The sequence below is a fragment of the Tiliqua scincoides genome, chromosome 8 (assembly GCF_035046505.1).
Source record: "Tiliqua scincoides isolate rTilSci1 chromosome 8, rTilSci1.hap2, whole genome shotgun sequence".
Taxonomy (NCBI): domain Eukaryota; kingdom Metazoa; phylum Chordata; class Lepidosauria; order Squamata; family Scincidae; genus Tiliqua; species Tiliqua scincoides.
Window position 1 is genome coordinate 46,122,167 of NC_089828.1, and position 27,984 is coordinate 46,150,150.

At 48.3% G+C, this 27,984-nt stretch overlaps 1 protein-coding gene across 7 annotated transcripts in view; it reads left to right on the top strand.

Moving 5' to 3' along the window:
- The window catches only part of MYO18A (myosin XVIIIA), a 146,460-nt gene extending 126,615 nt beyond the window's left edge, over positions 1-19,845 (top strand). For 6 of the 7 annotated variants that reach the window (XM_066636516.1, XM_066636517.1, XM_066636518.1 and 3 more), the window contains 3 exons: positions 4,954-5,076; positions 8,340-9,670; positions 18,347-18,436. In XM_066636516.1, the coding sequence (XP_066492613.1) occupies positions 4,954-5,076; positions 8,340-9,669 (1,453 nt within the window). In that variant the 3' untranslated portion in view covers position 9,670; positions 18,347-18,436. Of the gene's footprint in view, positions 1-4,953; positions 5,077-8,339; positions 9,671-18,346 lie in introns of all 7 variants that reach the window. The other variant, XM_066636521.1, reaches the window with a different exon arrangement.
- The last annotated feature ends 8,139 nt before the right edge of the window (positions 19,846-27,984 follow it).

Here is a 27,984-nt window from a genome sequence, read left to right on the forward strand (position 1 = left end):
AGTTGGCATTGTTTCATGGAAAGCATGATATGTTTTTAGGTGTGTGAATGCATCAGACAAGTGTCTGCAAATATGTAAATCGTAGATGTACATTCAACAGGAAGCCAGTTTTAGCTGTGACTCCCTGTCGAGTATTACAGGAGGTTCTCTTTATCTGCTGATTTGGAACCCACAGATTTGATCCACCATGGGCTCCAATCCTGTGGCTGGAGGACCCACTGAGGAACTCTTGGATGCAACCGGAACATCGTTCCAGTCACAACTGAGAGGTTTTCTGAGACCTGTTGAGGCCACACATGGCTTCTACGGGAGAACGGCTGTAGATGCAACCAGAACAAAATTACAACATGGGGCTGATGGGAGCACAATTTCTCAAGAAATCCTGAACTAAACTGGAAGTAAGCAGGTCATTTATTCAGCCATCTGTTGAAATGATGGCTTCAAAGACCAACACTACTTGACACAGGGTGGGAAAAAACCTTGAAATGGCCACCAAGTCAGTGTACCCTGACTTAGAAGTACCCTGAGTCCACCTTGAGTAGCAAAAAATCCCTTGTTTTGCAGCCCATGGCTGCTCTCTGAGCCAAGGATCTAGGGATGCCCCCTGTGATTATTTTGGTGGCAAAACCTTCTTTTCCTGAGCTGCAGATGGACCTGGCTGGGCTGTGGCAGGATCTATACTAGCTAATGATAAATGTAATCGTGTATAGCAGTGATAGAGGGCCGCTGGAGCCTTGTTGTCACACACAATTAATGTCCCCCACAGTTCAGTCTGCGTTTGTTCCTTCTCCAGTGATTTGGATCCCAGTTAACGAATGGCACGCTAGCCTGGACATAAATTGCCTTTGACATGAGGTTTAATTCCGACAATTTAAAATCTCAGCTGCCCCCAGTCTTTGTTTACAGGGCTCCTTGGCTTTTTTTCAAGGCAAAAAATAACAAACTGCCTCCTGGTATCTATTCCCAGAGAGGGAGACATTTGGTTGATCAAGAGGAGTTTGTTGCTTTGAATTTAACGAGGGATATTCAGATTCAAAGGAGACATTTGTCCATCATCTGCTCCTCTAGACAGAGGAGAAGCCTGCGGTGAAGTGGAGAAGAGTGTTCATTTAAGATCACATTAGATATCTGTTAAGGGGGATGCAGGCAGCTTCTGCAAAGCTTCCTTGGGGTCCACCACAGCTCTTCCGCTTAGCGCCGTGGGAAGCCGGGCAGAGAGTTATTGAGCCCAGTGAAGTGGGAAGAGAAATAACATTCTGATTATACTTATAGATACAGCCGTTATTGCCATAATCCTAATGAAAGCAGTAAACAGCCCTGTATTAGGGGAGAGATTGATACAAGAATGGTTTTAAGCGTATTAGGAATAGACCCCATGCATATAGCACCTTTGCGCTGAAGGCAATCCATACAGTTATGAGCGTTGCGTATAAATTAGAGGCTTTAAGCCGGTTGGGACTGCATTTATGCATACATATAAATCAGAGCACGCTACCGGTTGTGCAGGGAGGCTCCCTCGCTCACTCAGGGCTGTAAATCCCAGCTCAACCAAGTCGTTGTCGTGCAACCCGCTAAACTCCAGTTTACCCGGGGACAGTAGCATCGCTCTTCCTTGCCATTGCCTTAAATTAAGGCCTCCTCCCAGCAGAGGAGGGCTGTAAAAAACTAATCTCCGCTCCTTCCCCTTGCAAGAGTCCAGGCACTCCTTTGCCACTTTGAAATATCCCCTTTCCTCTTGCAGCCACCTGCTGTCTCTTCTCTCGGACTTTTATTATCCATTCAGGGTCATAACTCTGGGGAGAAGTTTCTCTCTTGGCCAGACATTGGGGGAGAAAAGATGGGTGCCTGGATTTAGGGGAGGGTTTTCTTTATGAGCTGAGCCCATCAAATTGGCAGGGCGAAGAGTAGCCTAATTCCAGAGGGCATAGCCAATCCTGGCTTGGGGGGGGGAGATTTAAGGGTTCATGGGCCTGGCTTCTTAATATCCTTTGTTTTTATCTATTCTTTTTTAACCCCATCAAAGAGCTTTTCTTAATTTCCTTTGCAATGTCCTCAGTGTTTCTCCACCTGTTCTCTTAGCTCTGTCTGCCTCTATATGTATATATACACCAGAGCTTTTCAGCTGGTTTTTGTAAGTACCACTGTTCCTGATACTAGCAGTGGGAAGTACCATGTCGAATACCACCACTGGCATCGGGGTTAGCGGTTGTGCCCAGGAGTAGGTGGCTTGTCCTACAATTTTTGCTGGCCTTGGGACTGAACCCAGGTGCCATTTTTTTTGGCTCCCGATTGGGGAGCAAAATCGGGTGCCAGTTTGAATGGGAGTTGCTTCAGGTCCAGACAGGAGCCCACGTTTACCTGCCTAGAGGAGGGCTCCAGAGGGCAGTCAGAATGGAAGCCCAGATCTACACAGCAAGTAGATCTGGGCTCCAAATCTGGATGAGAGCCCAGGTCTATCTGACTGGAAGAGATAGCTCTAGAGGCCAGTCTGGACAGAAGCCCAGATCTACCTACCTAGCAAACCTTGGCCACGGAGGCCAAAGTTCAACCAGGAGCCCAGGTCTACCTGCCTGATTGACCTGGGCTCTGGAGCTAAGGTAGTGCTCATGCCCTCCCCAACAAAAGCATTGGCAACACCCCCCGGGTGTCATCTTGCTAACACCTTATTAGTTCCAGACTGTGTCATTGTAACATCTCATTGGCTCTTTAAACAATCAGTCTCATTGGTCTATTTTGAGTTAAGGAAATTGTACTTTTTGTTACATGATAGCGTATTTTTTTTTTTTGGCCATAACTTTTGATAGAATGGAGATATTTCACTCCAGTTTGCTTCATTGCATTCTGCTGTAAATAACACATTGAATGGTATATAATATGAAGGCATTAGTCCATGATTTTAGTGATTTTGGTCACCAACCATGAACAACCATGATTTTAGTGATTTTGGTCACCACTGATGTCACCCCCCTAGGGTGGCATCTGGGGTGTACCACTCCCTGCTAACTACTCCACAGTCTCTGGTAGAGGAAGGGGGCCATTCCTGACCCTTAGGGAGATGCCCTTCCCACCACTAGAAGGTAGGGCCTGTGCAAAGCATAGTTCTCCTATAGTTCAGCATTTTTCTTTACATTTTTTTTCTTTTCCTCCTCTTCCTTTCTCTCTTCACCTTTTTCTCCTTCCTCCCAGTTAGAGCTCACACAGGCAAAGGAGGGAGGTTTTTTTTTGATAGGCTTTCTATAGCCATAGCTGTGGCATGTTTGAACTCTTTCCTGCACTGCTGCATTGGGGGGGACGGGACTGTAGCCTACATGCCAGCTTAGACCTGGCAGGTTTTTTCCCCCTATGCTATTGTACAGGGGGGGAAAGTGTCAGGAATGTCCCCCTTCTTCTCCCCAGAACAGGAATTATCAGGAAAGAAATTCCTGTTTCTAAGTGTTTGCCAAACTAAAATTCCCAGATTCTTGGGGGGTGGGGAGGGGAAAACCATGATAGTTATGTTGGCCTAAGACTGGTATGTTTAATGTAGAGAGAGATCCTTTCACTTCATTGTGAGTGGGGATCAAGACCAGCAGAGTGCCTGAGACCTTTGTGAAAGTGGGTTGCAAGGAAGGATTTGATAGTGGGGAAGAGCAGAATGCTTCCTTTGAAGCATCAAGTAACTTGAGATGGTTGAGGGTGTGTTGCTGTCTGTCAGGACCACTACACTCTCAGGATACAGATGTAAGCAAATTCAGAAGAACAGGAACATATTATGAGGACCAGGAACAATGTCAATGTATCTGACACCAGTAGCATCATGGTTAAAAGACTGACCAATTAATGGGACATGCAGTTTGAATCTTGCCTTCTGCTATGAATTCTCACGAGGTAGCCTTTGGTAGGCCGCTCCCTTTGAACCTGTCTTCTCCATCTACAATTTGGAGCTAACAACACCTTATACTGTAAGGTAAGGTTGCTGTAAGGCTTACATTGAGATGTGTGAGGTGCTTCATGCATTCAAAAGCACTATACAAATGTAGAGGGTGGCTAAACCATTACTTAAGATGCAGTACATTGACTTCTGACCCCTGGAGGGTGAAGGGTTTGGTGGACTTTGCAGGCTTCTCCAGCTCTTAAGGGCAGGTATGTGCTAGATGGTTCATGTAAAATGCATTCCTGGGAAGAGTGGCAGAGAGACGTGTTCCCCTCCCCTCCCTCCTCGCAACTTGTTGAACCATGCTCCCCTGACACTGGCTAAGATAGGAAGGATTTCTGGCTCAGTTTTTTCATAAGCCTCTGTCTTAGGAACTGGCTTGCTGTCGGGCTTTCAGCAGTGAGTTCCATGCAAGCATCTTGGAGAACTAGGGCTGAAGTCTGAGAATCTTTCCGTGAGCTGAAAGTGGTTGGGGTGTGTGTGTGTGTGTGTGTGTGTGAGAGAGAGAGAGAGAGAATGCTTCTTGTGATACATATGCTCAAATGGCTTCCCCCCTAGTAAACAAGGTGGTGTGGGCTTTTGTTACTGTTTGATCAGAGGCCACAGTGAGGCAGAGGACCATTGTGCACATGCTGTGGGAAGCAAAGCCTCTGTCAAGCCACTTTCAGCCTCTTAAAAACAATATTGTCTTGCCCTTATCAAAGGCCACCAAGACCTACAGATTAGAGTCCGGTCTCTGTTAGAAGAGGCCATCTCTCCTCCCCCCCCTCTTTATCACCTGGCTATTGTGGGGTAGGTTAAGTCACTCCCTGCCTTTCTGAGTGCTGATTAACCCTTTCCTGGCTGGACATTCTAAGCACCTGTGCATGTCAAGTTGATGCCACTTTGCTCCAGTACCACTTTGTGGTACTGGATGTCATTTCCACGAACTCTGGAGCTGCCCCCACGAAGCTCCTTGTGGGTTTTGTGCTGCTCCTGCAAAAACTTACAGGGAACGCTGGTACTGATTCTTGCATTCCCTTTTCCACCCCCTGTTTCAGTGAAGGCGACTCGGATGCTGATTCAGAGCTTGAAGACCGAGTGGATGGTGTGAAGTCATGGCTTTCCAAGAACAAAGGCTCCTCCAAGGCGGTCTCTGAGGATGGCAGCTTGAAGAGCAGCAGGTCGGCTTGATGGGCTTTGAGTTTCCTCTCCTGAGCTGGGTCCCTTTATTCTTGATTTTCTCCCCATTTCTCATTCTTACCTGGAGAACAGAGTACAAGCAAGGAAGGTTGGAGAAGAGGCGTAAATAATGTTTTATTTAAATATGTGGGATACATCAGGAAAGGGATATTTTTGGATGCTTTTGCATGAGAATGTTTGTCACAGTGCGTTCTCCATGAAGCACTCACTGTCAAGACTGATGGTGCACGGTGGAATCCTGAACCGCCCTGAACCTTGGCTGATGGAATGGTGTGGATGGGTGTATGTGTGGGTGTCTAATCATCTGCAAGAATATGTACAATTTTGAAAATCATTCGTTTGACAGCAAGAGATAGGCATTAAGAGACTTCCTGTAGCATTCGTGATTAAAGTTCCCTGTTTGAAACTTCCCTTTGCTGTGAACTCAGTAGATGGCCTTCCCGGCAAGCTACTTGGCCTCAGCCCCTCACCTGCAGCATGGGTTGCATGGGTGATGATGAAAACAAGTTGTAAGAAGTAGGGCTAAACTGAAAGTGAGTGTTCTGTTGTGTTCACTGTCTAACTTGCATCAAAAGGAGCACATGGGTGAAGGGAACAAAATCACTGGTTTATCCTTCACTCCAGAGTTCTTCTCTATAGCCTACCTCGTTTCCAGTATTTAAACTAGGATATGGGGATGGGCTGTAGTGTGCTTTAGCTTCCTTAACTGTCAAGCTCTTTTCAGCATGACTGTTGAAACTCTGATTTATACATGAATTTTGAACAACCAAAGCTGGCTGCTGCCGCCCCATCAAGTTTGGTCCCAAGAGAAAACACACAAAGCACTTAGAATGTTGTATATTGCTAAAAAAATGTGTGTGTGTTGCCACTTTTGGGGCACAAGGGATTTATTCTAGTTGCTCAAGGGCCTCTTGGCAGCTGTCCTAGCATCCTCTTCCTTATCCCTACCCCACACATCACAATTGACTACAGTTTGGTTTTTGTCTATCAAAGTGCCACCAGTTCCTCTCTCTTCTGGCCATGTTGGGAAAACTTCCTAACGCTTGATTGAATCAAAATTGTAGTGCTCCCTATTTCAATACCTCTTGTATCTATCTGATAGGGGTGTGTGTGTGTGTGTGTGTGTGTGTGTGTGTGTGTTTTGGATGGCTGCTTGCTTTGAGAAGGTGGCTAGCCCTTCTTCAAAGGCCTGCCAGGTATGCTACCCCTGAGCAATTGCCCATTTGCTCCAGAGGGTGTTGTGTGAGGCACATACAACTGCTGTGAGCTCCAAGGCCTCATTTTAGCCATCCCTCAGAAGAAGGTAAGAGCCATGCTGAATCAGGTGAAATCCTGATACAACCAAATCCTGAACCACAGTGCCCAACCAGATGTATCTGGGAAACTACTAAGCTCCATTGCTCCCCTGCAGCTGGTAATCAGAGGCATATCTGGAGATAGCACAGAACCACTGTGACTGGTAAGCCCTAGTGACAAGCAAATTCCATAGAATCAAGTGTATAAAGGAAGTACTTCCTTTTGTTTACCTGAAATCTCCTGCCATTCAGTTTCATTAGATAACCCCCCCCCCCCGTTCTAGTTATGGGGGGGGGGAGAGACACAAAAAGTCTCCTTCTGTATCGTGCATATTTTATAAGCTTCTGTTATGTTCCCCACCAACTTAGGGCGCAATCCTGACCAGCTTTCCAGCACTGGCCTAGCCACAATGCAGCCCCAAGGTAAGGTGACAAACATGCCCTTACCTTGAGGAGGCCTCCTTGATTGCCTCCCCACTGCAGGATGCAGTGCACCCCACATTGGCACAGCTATGTCAGTGCTGGAAAGTTGGTTGGAATTACACCATTAGTTGTCTTGTTTCTATAAGTACAAAGCTCCCAAGATGTTAGCCATTCCTCTTGTGGAAAATTCTGCAGCCCAGCCACCCTCTCCTGACTAATGCAGTGCTGTTGGACCCCCACGTGGAAGGAATCTTCCTCTCCACTCCTTTCTTGGCATAGTGGCCATCTGACAAACTGGATGTCCCGCTGGAGTGATGCCTCCTTTTGCTTTGAGAGCACGTCTGTGCTTGCACTTCTTTGAGAGTAGCAGATTTTGGCCTCCCAGGGCTGCTGAGCCCCTCCACCATGATGGCACTCTGGGGAGGATGGCAGGCAGGCAGTGCGGGCTCTTGGAAGAGGGAGAAGCCAGAGGTAAAGCTGCAGGTGCTGGCCTGGAAGTGGGGCTGGCTGGCTTGTTGAATAGTTTCCCCTTCCCTTGACATGGCCCCAAGCTTCCCAGCAGAATACATCTCTCGCATGCTGTCCCTTGTCTTGCATGGGGGCACACGTTGCAAGGGATGAGGCTGGCCTCACCCAGGCTTCCAACAGGCCTGACGGCCACACCGGAAAAGCAGCCGCCAGCCGCCCTCTCCCTTCCCTGCCCCTCCCCAGCCTTTGGAAGTGACCAGGAACCAGACAGGCTATTTATAGGACACCTGTTGCCATGGCAACCAGCAGCACGGTGCGTGGCAGCCTGATGCTGATGGCGCGGGCTGAGCCGAGCAGAGCCTGCCTGCTGAGTGCTGCAAGTGCCTTTTGTGCTGTTAGGAGGCAAGGGGCCAGCCTTGATGCATGTTGAAAAGAGCCCCTCCCCCTCCCCACCTGCCCCCAGCTGAGCATATGCAGCAAGGACTGTGGGAGCCGTGCTGAGCGCAGGCTCAGTCTTCTCCCCCCACCCTGCACAGTGGGGAGGGATTTGGTTTTGTATCAAAACCATTTCCTTCTTTGGGGGTTTGGGCGCACCCCTCCTCGCTGTCCTCCCCCCCCACCGCCGCCTTTTCTGCACGTGAATGTCAAGTGGAGGAAGATCTGAGGCACACTCTTAATTGGTTTAATGTATTCGTCTGCATGGATGCAAAATATTTTGTTATAGAAGATAATGCCCCCTTTTGCCGATGCTGGGAATAAATCCTTGAGTGCTGCCAGCTTTTTCCAGGTAGTTGACAACAGAATAAATTGAAATCAATGATGTGGTGGGTTTTTGTTTGTTTGTTTAGTGAGGAATGGTGGTGTAGAACAATGCCTGAATTTGCATGCACTTCCTGTGAAGTTGCTCTCTTTTTCTTCCCAATCCTTCATACAGTGTTGGGCCTCCCATACCTGTCCATGCTTTCTCTCTCTCACCCACACCTAGCTAGAATTCACCTTCTTTCTTGCTCTGTTTCTCCCCATGTGTATGTCTCCCTTGCTGTCTTCTGCCCTGTCAGGTCAGCCTTGAACTCTGTTGCCAAAGAGGCAAAGGAGGCAGATGAGAGGCCTGTGTCTGTCATGAGTTCTCTGAGCTACAGGAAGCGGAGCAGCCTCAAGGACTCAATTGGTGGTAAGGGAGACGAGGAGACCCTCTTCTCCACCCTCAGTGAGCGCCCAGCATCTCCCGACCGCTCCTTCCGCAAGGCCAAGCGCAACTCTGTGGCCAGTGGCTTGGATGAGGGCAGCTCAGTTGCTTCATGGAAGAAGCACACCGGGGTGGACAACCTGGACGAGAGAGGCTCGGTCATCTCTCAGTCCTTCTCTGAGGCAGGCAGCCAAGTCCACAAGGCCTTGGAGAAGCGCTGGTCCACTTCTGCAGCAGAGTTTGATAAGACTTCAGTTTTGTCGGCCCCAATCAGCCGCAGCGGCGCCTCCTGGTGTGGCCTGGATGCACGACAAGATGATGCCAGGTCATCCCTCAGCTTTGCACTCTCCAGCCCAGGAAGTTTGCGGCGAAGCACCTCCCGCCTGGATGACCTCAGCCCTTCCTATAGTCACCCAGGCTCCTCACTGTCCTTGGGCCGCTCTCTGCTGGATGATGCTGCCAGTGTGGCCCTGAGTGATTCCCGATCCCTGTATAGCCAGCACTCACTCTCCCGCAGCCTCTCTGTGCCCCCCCGGCCTCGAAGCTCAGCCTCGGGTGAGCTGCAGGCAGATGACCCCAGCATCCGGCCCGTTGGTCACCGCAGCTACCTCGATCCGGACCTGGAGGCAGCCATCAGTGAGGTGTTGAGCTACAAGCCAGTCAAATTCAAGCGCTCCAGCCTGGATCCCGATTCCGACGACGATGCTGACCGAAAGAGCGTGAGGAGCACCAGGAGTGCTGCCCTATTGGAGGCGTCCGAGTACCCAACCAGCAGCCTGCGCAGGTCAGCGTCAGCCTTGGACTTCTCTAGGCCTCCAAGTTCGAAAGGCAGGGGTAGGAAGAGGAGCAGTAGCTCCTCGAGTGATTCCTCTGAGCGGGAAAGGAGGAGTTCTAGGAAGCACAGTAAGAAGTCCAAGAAGAAGTCCAAGAAGAAGAAGCAACAGCGGTCTCACACTGGTTCCTCTTCGGAGTCATCCTCCAGCTCTTCATCCGGCTCCACCGTCTCCTATCGCAGCAACTCCAGCATCAAGAAGGGCCCCAAGCGGGGAGGCTTGTCCTCCGAAGGGGAAAGTGTCAGTGCTGGCCGGGAGGGGCACGAGTCTGGGAAGTCAAGCAAGCAGCACAAGAAAGAGGAAAAGCAGCGCAAGAAGCAAGTCGACAGCCTGATGATGAAGTACCTGTATCGGCCAGAGAGTGACTAAGGCAAGACGGCATGGAGTGCCAGTTGCAAGCACAGTGTGCCTGACTAACCTCTAACCAGTGGGGAGTGGGGGGAGGAGGGAGGAGGTTCCCGATCGGTTTAGTCCTTGTCCTGGGTTGGTGACAGTTCAATTGAACGAATTGAGAGGATGTCCAGATGCTTCCCTGCATAGTGGCAATGAACGGGCTGCTTGGATCGTCCAAGGTTTTTCTGCACTTAACTGCAGCATGTGTGCATGTCTCTGATAACTAACTGTGTCTTCCATTCTCCTTATGGTTGGCCAGTGGCAAATGTACCCATATTGTTTGCAGGATCTTCAGCTGGTGCTCAGCCAAGACTGACTGCACCTAGCCTTGGTGCAGGGTAAGACTTGACTTCGGGCCTCTTGTTCTGGGTGGAGAAGTTTTGCCCTCTTGAGTCGTCTGCATTACAGTTTCCTTGCAATTTATACTCTGTGTATCTTGGGGCTTCCTCCTTGGTGGTCCAAGAGGCAAGGAAGTAGGTTCTGGTACTGCTGCTGTAGAGAAAGGCATCTTGGCTTTTCTTTTGTCTGTCCTAACTCTCCCAACATTCAATTTTAGGACATCCACTAAAATTGAGTGTTGGGAGAGTTAGGACAGACAAAAGAAAATATTTCTTTACTCAGCATGTGGTTGGTCTGTGGAACTCCTTGCCACAGGATGTGGTGATGGCATCTGGCCTAGATGCCTTTAAAAGGGGATTAGACAAATTTCTGGAGGAAAAATCCATTACGGGCTACAAGACATGATGTGTATGCTCAACCTCCTGATTTTAGAAATGGGCTATGTCAGATGCAAGGGAGGGCACCAGGATGCAGGTCTCTTGTTATCTGGTGTGCTCCCTGGGGCATTTGGTGGGCCACTGTGAGATACAGGAAGCTGGACTAGATGGGCCTTTGGCCTGATCCAGCTGGGCTGTTCTTATGTTCTTGGCTTAGAGGTCTTGCTGGCCTCTTTTGCCCACTACCATCTTCCTCCGCTCAGGTATAGCTTCCAAAGGGAGCAGGATTTGGAGAAGCCTTAATCCTCTCTGCAGCCTTTCAGGCAATTGGCTGTATTTATTTCCTGTGTAATTAATGGGTCTCTGTGCACTTCCACGTTTCTCTCCCCCTCCATCACTCAGCAATGTCATACAGATTAGCTGCCATGAGGCAGAGAGCTTGGCTCTTTGCTATGTATATATCAAACTTCTCCCTATGTGAACCATCCTCTTGTGGCTTGCTTGGCTTTCATGGAAGCAGCTCTACTTGTTGATGGTGCCCTCTCAAACAGCCTTTTCTTTGCCCTGGCAAATGGGAGGAAACTGCCCAGTAGGAGCTCCGGTTTGAAGATGCATCTTGGGTGGTGTTTGTAAGCAGGCAGACTGCTTACAAGGGTTACAAGGGTTGCTGCAGTTCTGCTGGAGTACAGTAAAGCTAGAGTATTACACTCCTGGGGAAAGTTAAGTTTCTAGGTCTTATGATTGAAGAGAGATCCATGATGGTGTGTGGGTCAAGTCTCAGAAGCTTAAAGAGGTGGCTAAATGAGCTTCCTGCAGGTCAGAGAATGTGGCTTTGGTTTCTGATTCACTCCCTCTTCTCCCCCCACCCACCTCACCTGCCTCAGTCAAACCACAAACTCCCTTTCAGTAAACACACACCTTTTTTTGTTTTGCATCTGCTGCTCTGTTTGCATGCCCATTTTGGAAGATTTGGGTTGGGTGTTCCCAACATATCCCTGTGTGTGCTAATCATGGCTGGGTGTGTGCAACCATTAACTCAAAAGTAACCTACAAGATCATGTCTGTTCTGCAAATGTGGTGGTTCCTGTGCTGTGGGGGTGCGGCCTTTTCTGCTCATTTTGCACTGTTCAGGTGTCACTTCGAACTCACTGTCTGCTGCTGCTTTATCCCAAAGGAGTGCAAGCGGATAGCAGTTCTTCAGCTTGGAGGAAATTGACATAACCAGTAGCCAGGCCAGTAGGGGGAGCAGAAACCCCTTGGTACAATCTCACTTCTGGACAGGACGGAATGGGATAGTCTGGAGAGGGAGGTGGGCAAGAGAGGGAAGGTGAATGAAGGTGAGGCCCTTTCTGTTTGATCATGGTTATATCATGAGTTTGCTGGCTCGGCCCTTGTCAGGAACCCAGGGTTTGTGCCTGGTCTGTACAGTTTTGTCCCATTGAGTATTAGCTCAATGGTCACAGTGTAGGAGCCTGTCTGGAAGGTACAAACATCACAAGTGTGCAGGGAGGTGGTGATGGGTGACCTAGATTATCGTGGCAAGTGCCATTCAGCTTTGAATACCACAGGAATCCTGAATGGCAGAAAGTCTCAAGTTTATGAGGTACGTCAGCGAACTCTGCTGTGGTGGTTCTCCCTTAAAATGTTCTGTCTGTCACTTTGTGTGCTTGGTTCCCTGCCTGTTTTGTACATGAGTGAGGCTTTGTACTATTAGCCAGGGCTTTGGAACTCATTTTGAGGAGGGGTGGAGGATAAAGCTCCTATCTTGCTGGGGATCTTTCCCTCCTCCCATTTGTGATAACGATGTATGTCCGGTGTCTGTGGGAGGGACCGCACTCTGCTTTCTCTGCCAGCATACAACCAACCACTGTGCTTCCAGGAGAGCAGGGGCAAGATCACAGTTAGACTGGCTTCTAAGCAGCTTTTCATGATGGTGGGGAAAGAATTCCATCTAGTTTGGCTGGACTGTTTTCAGGTCAGGTGGCCAGAACTTACCAGCCACAAAACTAGGGTAGGCCTGTGCCATTTGGACCCACCAAGCCAAACACAGACCACCGGCCATGTACTTTAATCTGCCTGGGCCTAAATTTGTAGGCAGTCCCTGGCAGGCAGCAAAAAAACAAAAAAATTCATTGAAGCTGCTGGCAGGCCACTGCACAGGGTTGTTTGGTGTGCTGCTGGTGGAGCAGGCCTGAACCAGACTCGCCTGCTCTTCCCATCTCGGCGGGCGGTGTTCCGTGTCACGTTCACCAAGTTCACCTTCTCTTCGTCTTTTCCTTTCCACTGCTGATCTTGCATGTGGCACACGAACATCAGCGCACGTCTGCCGGGCCGGAGATAGAGAGAAAGGCAGCTAGACAAAGCCGCCTCCGTCTTGTGAAGCGGCACTTGCTGGAGCCAGGCCCCTCCCGTGAGGTGCTGCTGTGTTTGGCAGCCATTCACGCCCGCAGTTGGGAGCCTTTGTTTGCCCATGTCGAAAGATGTGACAGGGGAGAGGCAAGGGTGTGTGTGTGTGTGTGTGTGTGTGTGTGTGTGTGTTTGCCTCTGCAGCAAGTGCTGGAAATGGAGAAGCTACTGCAGTGTAGACAAGAATCTGCATCTTTTTTCCTCCTCCTGAACAAAAATTTATTTGTGCATTAAATTGTTTCCGGCAGCTTTGAATGGGAGAATTATCCAGTAAGGAGAGAGGTTTTTTTTTTCCTTGTTGTTGTTGAACATTCCAAAAAGAAATTGTTTAACTGCTATAGCAGGCCTCCTGCAGCTGGGGGAATGTTGCGCTTTGGATTTCTTAATGCACTTAACGCTCCAGATGCCATAACAGAAATGGAGATGGGAGGGGCAGGATTAAATGGGGGGCTGGAAAGGAGAGAAAGAGTCTCTCTTTCTTAGAAGAGTCTCTCTCTTCTAAGCCACTGTACAATGGGGTGTGGAACTGCAAGGCTAGAAGGAGCTACAGGAGGGGTCACCCTGGCATGTGTATTTTCTTTTTGTTCCTCCTTCCACAGCCTCTCTATGGCTGCTCTTGAAAGCTGCATACTATTTTGCCCTGTGTGTGTGCCTCAGTTTCATGAATATGATTGAAACAGTATGTATTGTGGGGGGAAAACCTTTTATTTAATCTAGATTCTGTTCCCAGGAAATGAAAGATGAAGACTGCCATAGCATTTTTCGGACCAGCCTGGCTTATGTATTCTTTGACTCCGTGTCCCTAAGGACCAGACTACACATTATGATAAAGTGTGCATTTGGCCCCTATTGTTCTTAAATAGTATGGAGGGTGGAGCACATGAAACACACCATGAGACTGTGGCAGAAGGATTGGGGGGGGGGGGAGTTTAGCTCTTGGCCCTTGTGACAGTTTCTATCATGATTGCCCTGCCACATTTGTTTTTCAAGGTTCAGTTGCTTTTAAAAGAATGTAAATAGTGCCTCTGGAGGGGCCATGATTGCGATGAAAATGGTGGCATGATCTAAGGCAGTGGGCACCAAACCCTGGCCTGCGGGCTGTGATCTGGCACCCACTGTGATCCTTTCCCTGGGTGAACAGAGCTTATTGTTCCTCTGGAAAGCTTCTTCTCTGTGCCTCTGATCACCCCCAGTCTTCACACCAGCCAACCACTTCCGGGTTCCATCATCCCAGCAGGCTTTGCACCCAGATTTCTGGGCAGACACAGCTGGCCAGTGCGAAGATTGGGAATGATCAGAGGCACAGATCCCCAGCAGAATGTTAAGTTCCATTCATGTGAGGAAAGGATTTTCCAGCACTCAGCCGTCTCCAGTACGGAGGCTGCTGGTCTAAGCGCCGAACCCTTGCAGTGGTTTTGCAGTGTTTCGCCTGTCCACATGTGCTTTGTAACCAGCAAAAGAAAAGTAAGTGCCAAGCTCACCCATTTATGTCACAGGCATAATATGTAGTGTGACCCTGCTGAAGCCAGAGCAAGGGTATGATCCTGGCCTGTTCAGTTGGCAACCCAAGGGTAGATGAACAGGTTTCCAATATTTATGCTCAGGCTCAGCCAATCCAGAGAGTTCTTGCTGTCCACCAGAGGCCCATGTTGTACTCCTTTTATTTTCTTCTGGCTTGAAGTACCCATAGTAGCTTTGCTAGGTTAGGCTGCAGTCTCAGACCACAAGGATTCTCCTTTGAGTCCTGGGTCTCTGGACAGAGGGTAATGCAATAGAGGGTCTAAAACACTTAGGAACAGTGACTTAACACTGGCTACAGAAATGTTGGTGCGTCTCGTTATGAAAGACACAGGCTGCGAGCTATCCATACCTTTCTAGTGTTCAGCCCCGCATTCCAAGGGTGTGTGTGGGAATTCCTAAGTCCTTATACCGTGGCTGATTCTTCCTGGTTTGCAGAGCTGGCAGGAAGCTGAACAGCACCAATATGAGATGAGCAGCTTTCCTTTCTGATCTTGTGAGGCTGGAAGCAGGTAGTTTTTAGAGAGCTGAAAGAAGCATCCCTTTTCATACTAGCCATGCTCATGTCTTTTATCCTGCTGCCCCCTCTGGTCTTGCAAGCTTTTGAAGTGCTCCAACAGTGCTGCAAAACATGTTTGACCCCAGCTAACAGTGGGACAAGCATGTGCACCATAGACCACGATGCCTCTATCATATGTCCTTCAATGCTCTTGGGAAGCAGTGCTGAAAGTGCTGACCGCTGCACACCAGGAATGTGTTCCCTGGCACGACTTGGATTTTGAGTTCTAGAGTGCTGCGTCTCTCCATGTCCCCCAATTGGGACGACATGGCACTCTGGGCAGGGCACTCTCAAAATCTGCTTGGAAATCAGGGCATAATGCCCACTGGGGCATTGCACCATAGATGTGACTGACCAGAGCATTGCATTGTCCCGATCATGGACATGGAGAGACTGATTGATTGAGACCTTTATTGGCATAAAACAATTTCCAAGAGATAGAGACAATGGACAATATAAAATACACACAGTAAAAACATGAACGTGATTTAAAAACATCAAACATTATACTACTGTACTCAGGGCACAAGATAAAGCATGTGGGGGGGAATTATGGGTTATCCCATTTTAACAAATTATTGGGAATGAGAAACTAAACTCTAGCACAGTGTAACTCCTGTAGCTTTGTTAGCTACATTAACTATTATGCACCTCATCAATTCATATACGTTTTACTTTTCAAGTGAGTAAAAGCTCTTTTAAATGGGCAAGGCTGCAGTTCTGGAGAGGCAGCAGGCAATGAGTTAATATCTTTTCTAACAGGGTGAAGGGTTTTGCTGACCAGGTATAGATGAATTCAACAAAATTCAAGTCTGCTGCAGTCAACAGGAAGTAGAAAGGAAAATAGAATTTAAAAAACAAAGCATAAGAAATCCACAGTAGAAAATCATTACTTGGGCAATTGTTCACTTTGTTAAGATCCTAGGCTGTATGAATATCTATCAGGGCTCACTGCTGCATTGTGGTTTCTCTTTAGTGCCATGTCTACTCTAATTAGGTACAAAGTGTTGGTGCAGGCTGGAGAAATTTGCCATTGTGTGGGGTTTCTGAGAAATACATATGTCATAGATACATAATCTGGCACAAGCGCAGTCTGGTTATAGTTGTCACAGTTGGCTAAAATTGAATCAGTATTAAAGGAAGTCCAGAGAATGCCAACAGAAGTAGTTTACAGAAATAGTTCAGTGACCATCCGGTTTTGTCTTCTGTTTAGGAAGGTGCCTATGGTTGGTAATGTTGTGGGCTCTTGCAAAGCAGATCTTTCCTCTAGGTCAGACTCTGGAATAGTTGCACAACCACCTAGTAGAGCTGCACTTTGTTGAGCATCAATGTCCATACTTAGAGACATATGACCACCTTGGTGGTTATATGACATGGAGAGACATGGCGCTCTGGAACAAGAAGCGCTGGTCATGGGAGGGCATCTGGCCCTCAGGCCGGGGTTTGCCTGGCCCTGCTCTTGTGGGAAAAAGTTCTCCATTTTCAGTCTAAGTGTGCTTCTGCTTTAGATACAACCTCACTGCCAAATGCACACACGGAAGGAGGTCTCCCTCTCCTGATTTGCCCTAGATCCATTGTGGATTAGGAGATCTGCTCCAGACTCCTGGGGCTTGGAAGGAAGTGACTGGATCTGCTTGGAGGCCAAAATGATTTGTCTCCCCAGTTTGAGCCTTGTCAACAGGTTTTGAGAGTTAGTTTCCCAGTTGTGTGTTTATCAGAGTTTAAATTTGCTCCGTAACTCTCTTAACAGGAGCCAGCAGAAATGCATTGCGGGTGGAACTTAACTAAGGAGGGGGCAATTGCAAGACTCCAGTAGTGAATCCTCCCTCCATCAAATTCTTCATGCCAGGAGGGAATTTGCAAATGGCTCGATGTAATGAGCAAGCTTGTGAGGTTATTTTGTCTCTTTTTCCCCCCCTTTTCCCCCTGAGCGTGGCTTGCTACAGATAGGGGTGAAATTTTCAACAAATGCCTGATTTGCTACAGATTATTTGCTTAGCTCTGCTAACTACGGAGGAGAGTAAATCACCGTGGAATGCCCTGGAAGTGTCTGAAAAAAATAATAAGAATGAATAATGAGCTCTCCTGAAAGCAAGAGCTGCTGGCTTAATGGTTTTCAAAGCAAGCTTAGGTGGGGGGCCCCAGGAGACCTGGGCCCCCACCTAGAGCTGGGAAGAGAACCCTGCCACTCTCTGCTTTGATAAGTGACATGAAAATTGAGACTACTGTTTGTTCCTTTATTCCTAAGAGTGCTTTTTGTTATAGTGAGATCTAGCAGAGCCCTTGTAGTAAGGCTGCATGTATTTCCATGTTCACACCATTCAAGGCCAGAAATCGAAGATCAGCAGAGAATTCAGAAGCTTGAGGATCTTGGCTTTCTTTTAGAAACAAACAAAAAACAGCAAAATGAAAGCCAAGTTTCTAGTTCCTAAGGTTTCAGAAGATAGGCTTTATACGGGTGATGCCAGGGGAGACTTCAAGCCTAGAGATGATTTTCAGGAGGTGGAACTTCAGTGCCCCACCTCTAATACCTAGTAGGAACATAATGCATTATGCAAAATAGGCAAATGTCCTGTGTATGCATAATAATCTGTGTTAATCGTTCTATGCCAAGAAAATTTTTTAAGCATATTGGAGACAGATGCCAGATTAGAGGGTGCTAGGAATCTAGAACCTCAAGCCTCTAGCCCTGAATTTACCATTTTTAACCAGAGTGGGTCATCTTAAAAATCCCTACAGCCGGATCCTGTCTTAGACAGCCACATTGGAATGGTCTTGCTGAGATGGCTCAGTGGTCAGGCAGTGTATTTTTCATCGTTACAAATATTCACATTCTGAACTGTTGTCCAGAGAAGCCAGCAGTGGGGGAGCCAATCTTGAGACAGTCCTGAGGGTTAATGGTTTCTGGAACCACCCCATTTTACTCTTACCTAAAACGGAGAGCTCAGAGCTGACCTCCAGTAAGCATTCGTTAGGTTGGTACATTCTGAGTTGCCCTCACTATGCTTCATGCGAGCTGGATTTTGAATCAGCCACTTAACTGCAGATCTGGAGAAGACCTTTTTCCAGGGAGGTCTCAGTATGAGGAACAAGGGACATTTTCCCAAGAGTCACAAACAGATCACTCCCTACCACTTTTGCATATGCATTTGTGCACAGGGGTGAAACTGAAAAGAGACTGTTCTGTTTTGCTTTAGAATATTTGTATTCCGCTTTTAAACAAAATGTTCTCGCAGCAGCTTAATAGCAAAGGAATCATAGCCTGGCTCCTTGTCCCAAAGGAGCTCACAGTCTAAAGGGGTTGGGGTGTGTGTGTTTGTGTGTTCACCAGTGTGGATTTGGCATGTGAAAGATCATCTTGGGAAACACAAACAACTGGTCAAAATGACTCTTGTGAAAATGGACACTGCCTCTGCCAAGCCGTGCTATAACTCTCCTTGTTTCCCTTCCACAGCCCCCCAGGCTACCGGAAATCATTTACTTGCAACAAATCAGATGAGGAGCGAGACATCTTTGACAGTGCTCACAGGTCCAAGTACTCCTCCCGGAGCTACCTGAGCGACAGCGACTCGGAGAGCAAGCCAGCAGAAACCACAGCATAGCCCCAGGCAGGAGCAGGCGGAGCAGGCGCTGCACTGTTTCTTGATGCCGATTCTCCTGTTGCTCCACAGATGGACTTATCAGGCGCTGGGCCCCCCCCCCCGGATTCAGTCCATGGCCAGCATGCTGCCTGGGGGGGGTCTTCGCCTCCTGTTGTAGCGGTGCAGTGAGATGGCCATCCTCTCTTGTGGCAGAGAAACATGAAGAATCGTCAAGGCTACTTGTCCCTCCTGGTTAGAGCCGAGAGAAGTGATGGGGGGAGGAAGGCCTGACCGCTGCTCAGCTGCAGTGCCCTGCAGTCAGGCTGACCTGCGTTCCAGGTGGATCTCGTGCGCCTGCCAAAGTCGCCTGGAGTGGCCCTGTTTGCACCTGCGGGACTGTTCTGTTCGCAGCAGAGGGGAAGCTGGCCTCCTCTTTGGTGTTGCGTGGGGTTTCTTTCTCTTCGCTGTGCCTGCCCATTTTGCATCATAAGTTAAATCCATTCTGACTCTTTTTGTGGTGTCCAAGGAGAAAAGCCCCTCTTTTTGTTTGAAACATCGATTTTAAAGTTGAGCCAAAAACAGCATGTACATGCAGACACATTTGCTCTCCCTCCACCCTCCCCTTCCCCCCCCTCACAAAAAGCTGGTTTGCCCCTTGAGCCCTTGTGCTCTCAGTATGCAGAGTGTCTGAGCAGGGGAGCCCGTGTCTGAGCACCCCATGCTTGCACGTTTTGCCACACAGTTTCTCTGCCCACATTTTCTTGCACTTGATTTCTGGGATTGGGGGTGGGTGGTCTGTTTATGCCTGAGGCTTCCCCAGCCCCTTGAATATTTTTTGTGGAAAGAATCTTGAACAAAACACAGTCCTTTGCCTTTGGTCATGCCTATGCACATGCCCCCACTTGTTTGCATTTCACATGGTGTCCAAAGCTGGACCAAGCTCCAACCTTCCTTTTGTTCACAAGTTGTCAGGTCACTGAAGTGGCCGTCATTCACTTGTCCTCAATTTTGCAAGTGTTTGCTTGCTGCTGTTTCTCTGGCTGATATCCCCACGAATCTCCCTCTCTCTTGTCCAAAAACACACAGCCCAGCTCTCTCATTTCCCTGGCCAGGAGCCAGTCCCCATCCCTAAACACCTCACTAAGTTATACAAGACTGGACTGAGCAAGCTTTTGGGGAAGGGAGCCAGGGGGAGGTGGAGAGAGGGCTTCCCACACTGCTTGGCTCTCCTTTTGTCTGGGTTTGGTTTATATACATTCAGTATATATTTTCCCCCTTTTGCACTACTTCAGTTGTGCGTTTTGACTTTTTCGCCCCTTCCCCCATCTGCCAATTTTAAATAAGAAAATAAATGTCATTTACGGCTGGTGAACCTCTGGTCAGTGTCTTCTCTTGGAGTAGATGGTGTGGGATTTCTTGGCAAAGGAAGGAGGAGGGATGTTTCTGTAGAACGGCATTTCCCAAACTTCTGAGGGTTGAGGGCAAACGTCCTTTTCTGAACTAGAATTGGAAGCACCTTTTCTTCTTGGTTTACTTTCTGGGAGAGTAAGAATTGCCTGCGCTCAGAGGTGATAACATATGTTTCTACGGACGTTGCTGTTCTGGCCAAGTCCAGAGTAACAGTCCATGGAGAGACACAACAGGCCACTTCCTATGAGGTCAGGTTATTCCTGCTGTTTGTTTCTGGAGCAATTTGATTATTCATTCACACTCAGTACAGAGATGTGGCAGAATTACCCACCTGCAGTAGAAAGTGACAGGAAGCAGGCAGGACCATGCAGTGAATCATGCAGAGATGTACTGGACAGTCTCCTTTATAGGCGAGAGGGATATATTCCAGCCATTAATGATTCAAGTTCATCATTTTTTACTGCTGCATGCTGTCAGCTTCTATGCAGCTGCTGTAGGAAATCTCTGGCCACCTTTGTTTTTCAGTATCCCCCATTACAATTCCTCTTTGACCTCTTAATTCTTCTGCCACCCCTGATCTCTGTACGCCTTGATAACTGAATGTGGTGCTTCCATTTGGTGCCACAGGGAGCTTTATTTCCTAGACAAATAATGGTGGGGTGGGGTTGGGGGGGACTAATCCTCAAGGAGCTGAAGCTCCCCTTTGCTCCTCTGTGCTCAGAATACAATCAGTCTACTCCTGCATGCTCCACTTGACATATTCCATTATGAAACAATGGGAGACCAAGCAGTTTTCTGCCAAGTAGGTGCTTAAAGTTGTAGTTTGTCTTAAAGATATTAAGCTTTTTTTTCTGATTCCTTCCTGCTCTATAATATTGGGTTCACTTTAGGTTTGTTTTGATCTTGTGCATTGTTTCAACTTTTTAAATCTTAGCCTGCTTCCACCACAACCCTGTCTTTTTCAAACTGTGTTCCGGGGAACTCTGGCCTCTCTGGAAGGTTCGCTTCTTGGTGAAAAGATTGCATCTGATCTGCTACCTTCTGTAGCAGGAGGCAGATGGTGATGCCCTGTGGGTCTGGCTCATACCAAAACCAACTAAGCGTGGTGCTAGAATGCAACCCTGGAATCCTGTGCTATGTAAAGGGGTACAAGGTGCGCGTGCACACCGGTGTGGAAAAGGTGCCGATGCACAGACATGTCTTACTGCTGCCTTCATCTCTTTTTCTCTCTAGAAAAGATGCTTGTGGCACTGCTGTTGTGACTCACCTTGGGCAAGGTCTTAAGGCCTGTCACTGAGTTGGTTCAAGCAAGATGCTAGTGGGGGGCAGTGGGGAGGAGAGAAACCAGTACCACTGCTTGCCAAGTGGAGCCAGCGATTGAGATGAGGGTGCCCTGGTTTGACAGTTAGACCTCTTGTCGTTCTATTACCTTCAGCAATGTGGTTTTACCTTCAGCTATTTTCTCTCTCTAGTGTTTGGGTGCCAAACCGACAAGCATCCCACTTCGCTGTGGTCCAGTGGTAGCAGCTGAGAGGGCAAAAATGGTTGTGTGGTTTGCAGACAACACCACTGAGACTGGCACCATTCGCACGGTAGGCTCGTGTGGTGAACAAATTGCACTAACCCAGTGTGGCAGCTTTCCCCCTTCAGCAGCTTCCCTTTCCTTTTCGGATCGCGGGCAATGTTGACTGAATGACCCAGGATACATCCTTATTGTTTGGTTTTTCAAAGGCAGCTGTTTGTTGCCTGTTGAACTAAGGAATTATGTCTCAGAATCCTGTGACCACAAGCCGCTGCTGCCCTTGGGGATCATGACCTCTTGTACCCACTGACCACAATCCGCCTGGGCTGTAATCTTCCATGGAGGAACGAATAGGAGCCAACCAAGCATACAGCAGTGGCCTTTTACTGTCTCTGGCCTGACCCAGACAAGCCTGCCTACAGAACAAGAGAATTTAAAGGCAGAGTTAGAGGCTTCCTTGGTGTTGTGGCAGCAGCTGGTGTGAAGAACGGTCAGTAACCAGGAAGGCTCCCTGTCCATGTATACCCAAAAGTTGTTCGGTGCTCAGAGAGGTAGAGGTAAAAAAAAATATGAGCAAGAGCCTGGCTTAACCTTCATGCCCTTCTCCAGATCCAGTTATATAGTGCCTCTGAGCATGTATAGAATGGCATTGATACCATTTAAGGGGTGTAATGAGGGATCTTCTCAGCTGTTTTAGGACTGTTGGGAGCACTTCTGTTATTGCCCACTTGCTAGTTCTCCCCCCAGTGACTGTTGTTCCGAGCAGTGAAATGGGCCCATGTGCTACATGTGCGTGCCAAGAGCACAAATCACTTTGCCTTACAAAACAGATGCGCTTGTTTAGCTCGAGCTAAACAAGCGCATCGGTAAAGCAGCTACCACGTTTTCCAGACTCACAAAGAGAGTCTGGTCCAACAAGAAGCTGACGGAACATACCAAGATCCAGGTCTACAGAGCTTGCGTCCTGAGTACACTTCTGTACTGCAGCGAGTCATGGACTCTTCGCTCACAACAGGAGAGGAAACTGAGCGCTTTCCACATGCGCTGCCTCCGACGCATCCTCGGCATCACCTGGCAGGACAAAGTTCCAAACAACACAGTCCTGGAACGTGCTGGAATCCCTAGCATGTATGCACTGCTGAAACAGAGACGCCTGCGTTGGCTCGGTCATGTCGTGAGAATGGATGATGGCCGGATCCCAAAGGATCTCCTCTATAAGAACATAAGAACATAAGAACAGCCCCACTGGATCAGGCCATAGGCCCATCTAGTCCAGCTTCCTGTATCTCACAGCGGCCCACCAAATGCCCCAGGGAGCACACCAGATAACAAGAGACCTCATCCTGGTGCTCTCCCCTTCTCTATGGAGAACTCGTGCAAGGAAAGCGCCCTACAGGTAGACCACAGCTGCGATACAAGGACATCTGCAAGAGGGATCTGAAGGCCTTAGGGATGGACCTCAACAAGTGGGAAACCCTGGCCTCTGAGCGGCCCGCTTGGAGGCAGGCTGTGCAGCATGGCCTTTCCCAGTTTGAAGAGACACTTTGCCAACAGTCTGAGGCTAAGAGGCAAAGAAGGAAGGCCCATAGCCAGGGAGACAGACCAGGGACAGACTGCACTTGCTCCCGGTGTGGAAGGGATTGTCACTCCCGGATTGGCCTTTTCAGCCACACTAGACGCTGTGCCAGAACCACCTTTCAGAGCGCAATACCATAGTCTTTCGAGACTGAAGGTTGCCAATACAATATACAAAACAGAATGTGTGGATGACATTACCATTGTTGTCATGTGATATTAATTAATCTCAAAGGTGGCCCTTTGAGATTAATCTCAAAAGAGATGGCTTTAAAAAATTCATCCTGACTTTCTAAGCGGAAGTTTTGGAAACTTGCTGAAAATCTTGTCATCTTCACTAGCACCCTTAGCCAACCTCTTAGGGATGTGCAAAAGCATTTTGGCTACAGGATATCAATAGTGCAGGTGTGGATGTACCCTTTGCACTTGGATTCAGAACATTATGGATTGAGGTGAATCCTCCTCTCGACCCTGAGGCCCAGAATTTTGCTCTCTCCTCCAGTTAGAGCCCCTGCTTTTAGCCTTATTGGGATGCCCAGCTTGGGCCCAGAGAAAGATGGGCTGGTTTGAATTTGGGGAGAGTACATTTTGTGGAGAGTGCAGGGAAACCAATCTAGGCCACAAATCTTGGCTTGTTTGGAACAGATGGCGCAGGCTGTGTACATGGGCGCTGTGGGCTTCCCCCACCTGCTTAGCTGCGCAACGTAATCCTCTCAAGAACGACGGCGAGGCATAAATAACATGGTTGCCACCAAACCGTTTCGTCCCAAGGCCTCTTCTTGACAAGGGGTTTCCAGGAAGGAGAGTCCAAGTGCAACAGACAGAAAGAGAGAGAACATTTGAAAGCAGGAAGCTGTTTGAGGACATATAAATTATAGCAATGATGCCATGCCCTTGACCATGTGCAGAGTGCCTCTCTGTGAGTATTGAACAACTGACCCAGCTTTTAGAGCTGTGAAAAAGTTTCTAGGTTAGAGGTTTTGATTGGCAAGCAGGGCTTTCCCATCGGTATCTATTTTGCAATAATTGGAAATGCCAGGAAGCTACTTTGCTGGGGGAAGGGGGAGGGTCCAGCTCCCTATTCATTGAAGCAATAGAGAAGCCACAGGAATGTTCCGCCTGTGAGCCTAATGCAGATTCACTCAAAATTAAATCCATCAGGTCCTTTTTCAGTCTAGAAAAAGGCGCCTGAGGGGGGACATGATTGAAACATAAAATTATGCGAGGAATGGATAGAGGGATGTTCTTTTCCCTCTTGCACAACACCAGCACCAGGTGATAGCCACCCAAATTGAGTTTTGGGAGAGTTAGAACAGACAAAAGAAAAATACTTCTTTACCCTACTGTGTGATTCATCTGTGGAACTCCTTGCCACAGGATGTGGTGATGGCGTCTGGCCTGGATGCCTTTAAAAGGGGATTGGACAGATTTCTGGAGGAAATGTCCATCACAGGTTACAAGCTGTGATGGGCATGTGCAATCTCCTGGCTTTAGAAGTAGGCTACCTCAGAATGCCAGATGCAAGGGAGGGCACCAGGATGCAGGTCTCTTGTTTGTCATGTGTGCTCCCTGAGGCATCTGGTGGGCCACTGTGGGATACAGGTAGCTGGACTAGATGGGCCCTTGGCCTGATCCAGTGGGCTTCCTCTTATTTATGTTCATGTTACACAGCAGATGAACCTTTAAACTCAAGTTCGAATAGTACATTCAAGTACTATTGAATGTACTCGGCAAGGGAGGCTTAGCCAATCATCGCTCTGGTAAGAGTGTATAATCTCTGCTCATATGCCTCTTTTTTAAAAACCTGTGTGTTATATCTAAATTAAAAAACACACATACATGATAATGATTGCAGAGGCTTAAAGCTAGCTATAAAATGGCTTTAATAATGCCATCACCCCATTCATTTAGAGCAGTTCCCCAAATTGACCAATTTCTTCCATCTGCTCCGGGCAAAAATAGCTGCTGATCTGGAGACCTTGGTGGTTAGTGCTAATTTTAAAAAATGCACTGTTTTCAGACCAGAACAAAAAATGTCCTTTCTATCTGGTTAATGGGTTCCCAACCGAGCTTCCCTTTAAAAGGTGCTGCTCTTCCCATCCTGCCTGAGTAAAACTCCCCCCCCCCTCCAAGGGTGAAAAAATCACAACTAACATCAGGGCATGCCCTACCATGAAGTAGCATGAAGCAACTGCAGGTGCTCAGCAACAGCTCAGTTGCTGTTAGAGGGTGCAATTTGGATTATCAGTCTGAGGGCCAAAGGCTTGTATTAGCCCTGCCCAAGATGGCAGAAGTAAAATAGATCCAAGCTGGGTTTTTTTAAGACCATGCAGTATATAGCACCACTGTCCCCCCCCCCCACTCTAACCAACCTGTCTTGTCTCCTGTGGAAGGGGCAGAGGTTGCAGGGGACGGGACAGCACTATACCTTTTCACATAGTGCTGCCAAGGTGCGGGGTATGATTTTATGCAAATGGACAAGCTCCTTCACATTACCGTACCGTTCAATTATGAATGAGAACAGCTCGAGGGCTCCAATTCTTTCCTCCTCATCTGCATATTTATTAAGATTTATGAATTATTTAAAGTCTCCCCCCACCGGAAAAAAAAAAAAACCCTGAAGGTCTGCTTTGAGCTGCGTTTCCCTTCCTATTTGTTTTGCTTAAAGGGAGGGATGGGCATTTTTGTTTAGATGAAATTCGGAGGCAGGTAAAGACAGAGAGAGGCAAAAGCCCACCTCTGCTCCAAAAATCTCTTCATAGGCTCTGATCTTTGGGGTCCTGAAAAAGTCCATTTAGTTGAGCACCAGGGCTGTGCCAAGAATGCCCAGTACCATTCTGCCCCCTAACCAGGGGCACACCTGTCATTGCTACTGCTGCTACTTCTGCTCTACGGATTTGGAAAGGAAGAGAGAAAATGGAGTGGGAGAGGCCAAGTGGACTTCTGCAGCCCTCAGAACACCTCCAGTTGTGACTAGACAGGTCACAGCCAGAGGGGAACCCTAAAGTGATGTCACTTCCAGGTCACCAGCCACCATGACATTCTGTGCCTCACCGGCACGTCCCTGCATCTAACTAGGACAGGTTTAAGGATACCTGTCACTTCAAGTGGAAAAGCACATCTGAGTGGAAGGAGGCAGCCTGGGTGAAAGGCGTCTGGAAGTGACCAGACACCCAGGACTAAAACCTGAGATTTAGCCAGATGTGCTTGGGTGAGTGAGTGAGCGTACCAGCAACATCCTGTATGTGGCACACATAAATTTATGTGTTTTCCACTTGCTTTGCACATCCAGCTAGAATTTCTCAGAGACACTTTGCAGATTCCTCTTTGCCCCTCCCAGGTCCTCTGGTGAAAATGCTCAGGGAGGCGCATTCCCACTCTGGCCTAGAGCCATCAAGTCGGCATGACGATAATGCGCCTCTATTAAGCTAAGCTATCTAATGATAATAAAATGGCACATTTAACTTTAAAACATTTTGCTTGACTCTGTGAAGTGTGGGAGGGAAAGGGGGGGTTAGACGGCTTGCTCGGTGCAGCTTCGTTTTATTTATTTTTTAATGAATCTGAATGTTCAGAGACTTTTACGGCTTTGCTGAAAGCTGCAGTCATGGGTGGAGACTTTGAGGTCAGGGGAAGACCTCCTGGGTTCTCTTCCAGATGATTTGGTGACCTCTTCCCCCAGGCTGCATGCCATCTCCCCACCATTTTACACTTATGAAAGGGGAACAATGTGGGTGATTCTCTTCCCCCCCCTTCTTCAAATGTCTGTGCAGCAGGATTGGATTTAACTGTGAGTAAATGACCACGTGCAAATCTCAGGTGTGGTCAGACAACACTAAATGCATTTGCATGTCCTCAACTAGGAACGAACTGCCAGAATTTTAAAATTGCCCTTTCCTTTTAGAACACAAGAAGAGCCCAAGCCAAAGACCCACCGAGTCCAGTATCCTGTTCCCACACTGACCAATCAGAAGCCTCTGGGAGGTGTTGGTCACACCCCTACAGGTAGCCTACCCATTACATTAGGTGAAGAGATGTGGATTCCATCAGCAGCAGATTGTGGGGTGGGGGGGTGAGAAGGCAGTGGATTTGGGGTTCCCTCCACCCCGCCACTGCCTTCCTCCACCCCAGTGTGGCCGCAATCACTTTCTGCCCACTAAGTGCAGGCAGAAAGGAGTAACAGGTTGGACCTCAGAAACCACAGGGGACCTGTTCCCAGATCCTCTGTGGATACTAGAATCTGTGGGTGGGATCCAAGCACCTTCTGGTCATGTCCAGAGGTGTTCTGAGGCCTGCTGAGGCTGCGTGTGGTCTCTCTGGGTCTCGGAAAACCTCCCAGATGCAACTGGAAGAAACTTGGTCACATCCAGTCCTCTGTGGTTTCCAAATCCACAGGTTCTGGATCTGTGCATAAAGAAGACCCACAGTTTCTGCCTCCCTGCCTTGCTCCTGGTGTGGTTTCTTCAAATGCAGACGTTCAGAACTTCCGGTTTGATTTACAGGGACTGTGAAGGAAGGAGCTCCTTCATTTGAGTGGTCCCTTAAATCAAACATAGAAGTCCTGCAATCAAAGAAACCACATGAGGAACATGATAAGCAGCTGCTTTAAAAAAAAAAAAAAAAAAAGGATTGTGCAGAGATGGCAAATCTGAGGCAGCATCAGGTAGCATTCTGGGTTGCACAGCCCCAGCACACCCATCTGTTGCTCCCCTGCAACTGAGCTGCAGAGGTCTCTGAACCAGGAGTGTCTGTTCCACATGAATATCTGCAAATAGGAACACAAGTCTCTTCTTCCCCCAGTGGCCAGCCTGCGGCCACTAGGAAAGTCCCCCAATGTACCATGTAGGCCAGCATTTCTCAACTGGTGGTACTCATACCACTAGTGTACTCAAGGTGGTGTCTGGTGGTATGTGTGGGACCCCCAGACACCTACTGCCTGGCAGCAAGACCAGCAATGCAATGCGGCAAGCATCAGTAGGAGATATGGCTCCAGTGTGCATTTTT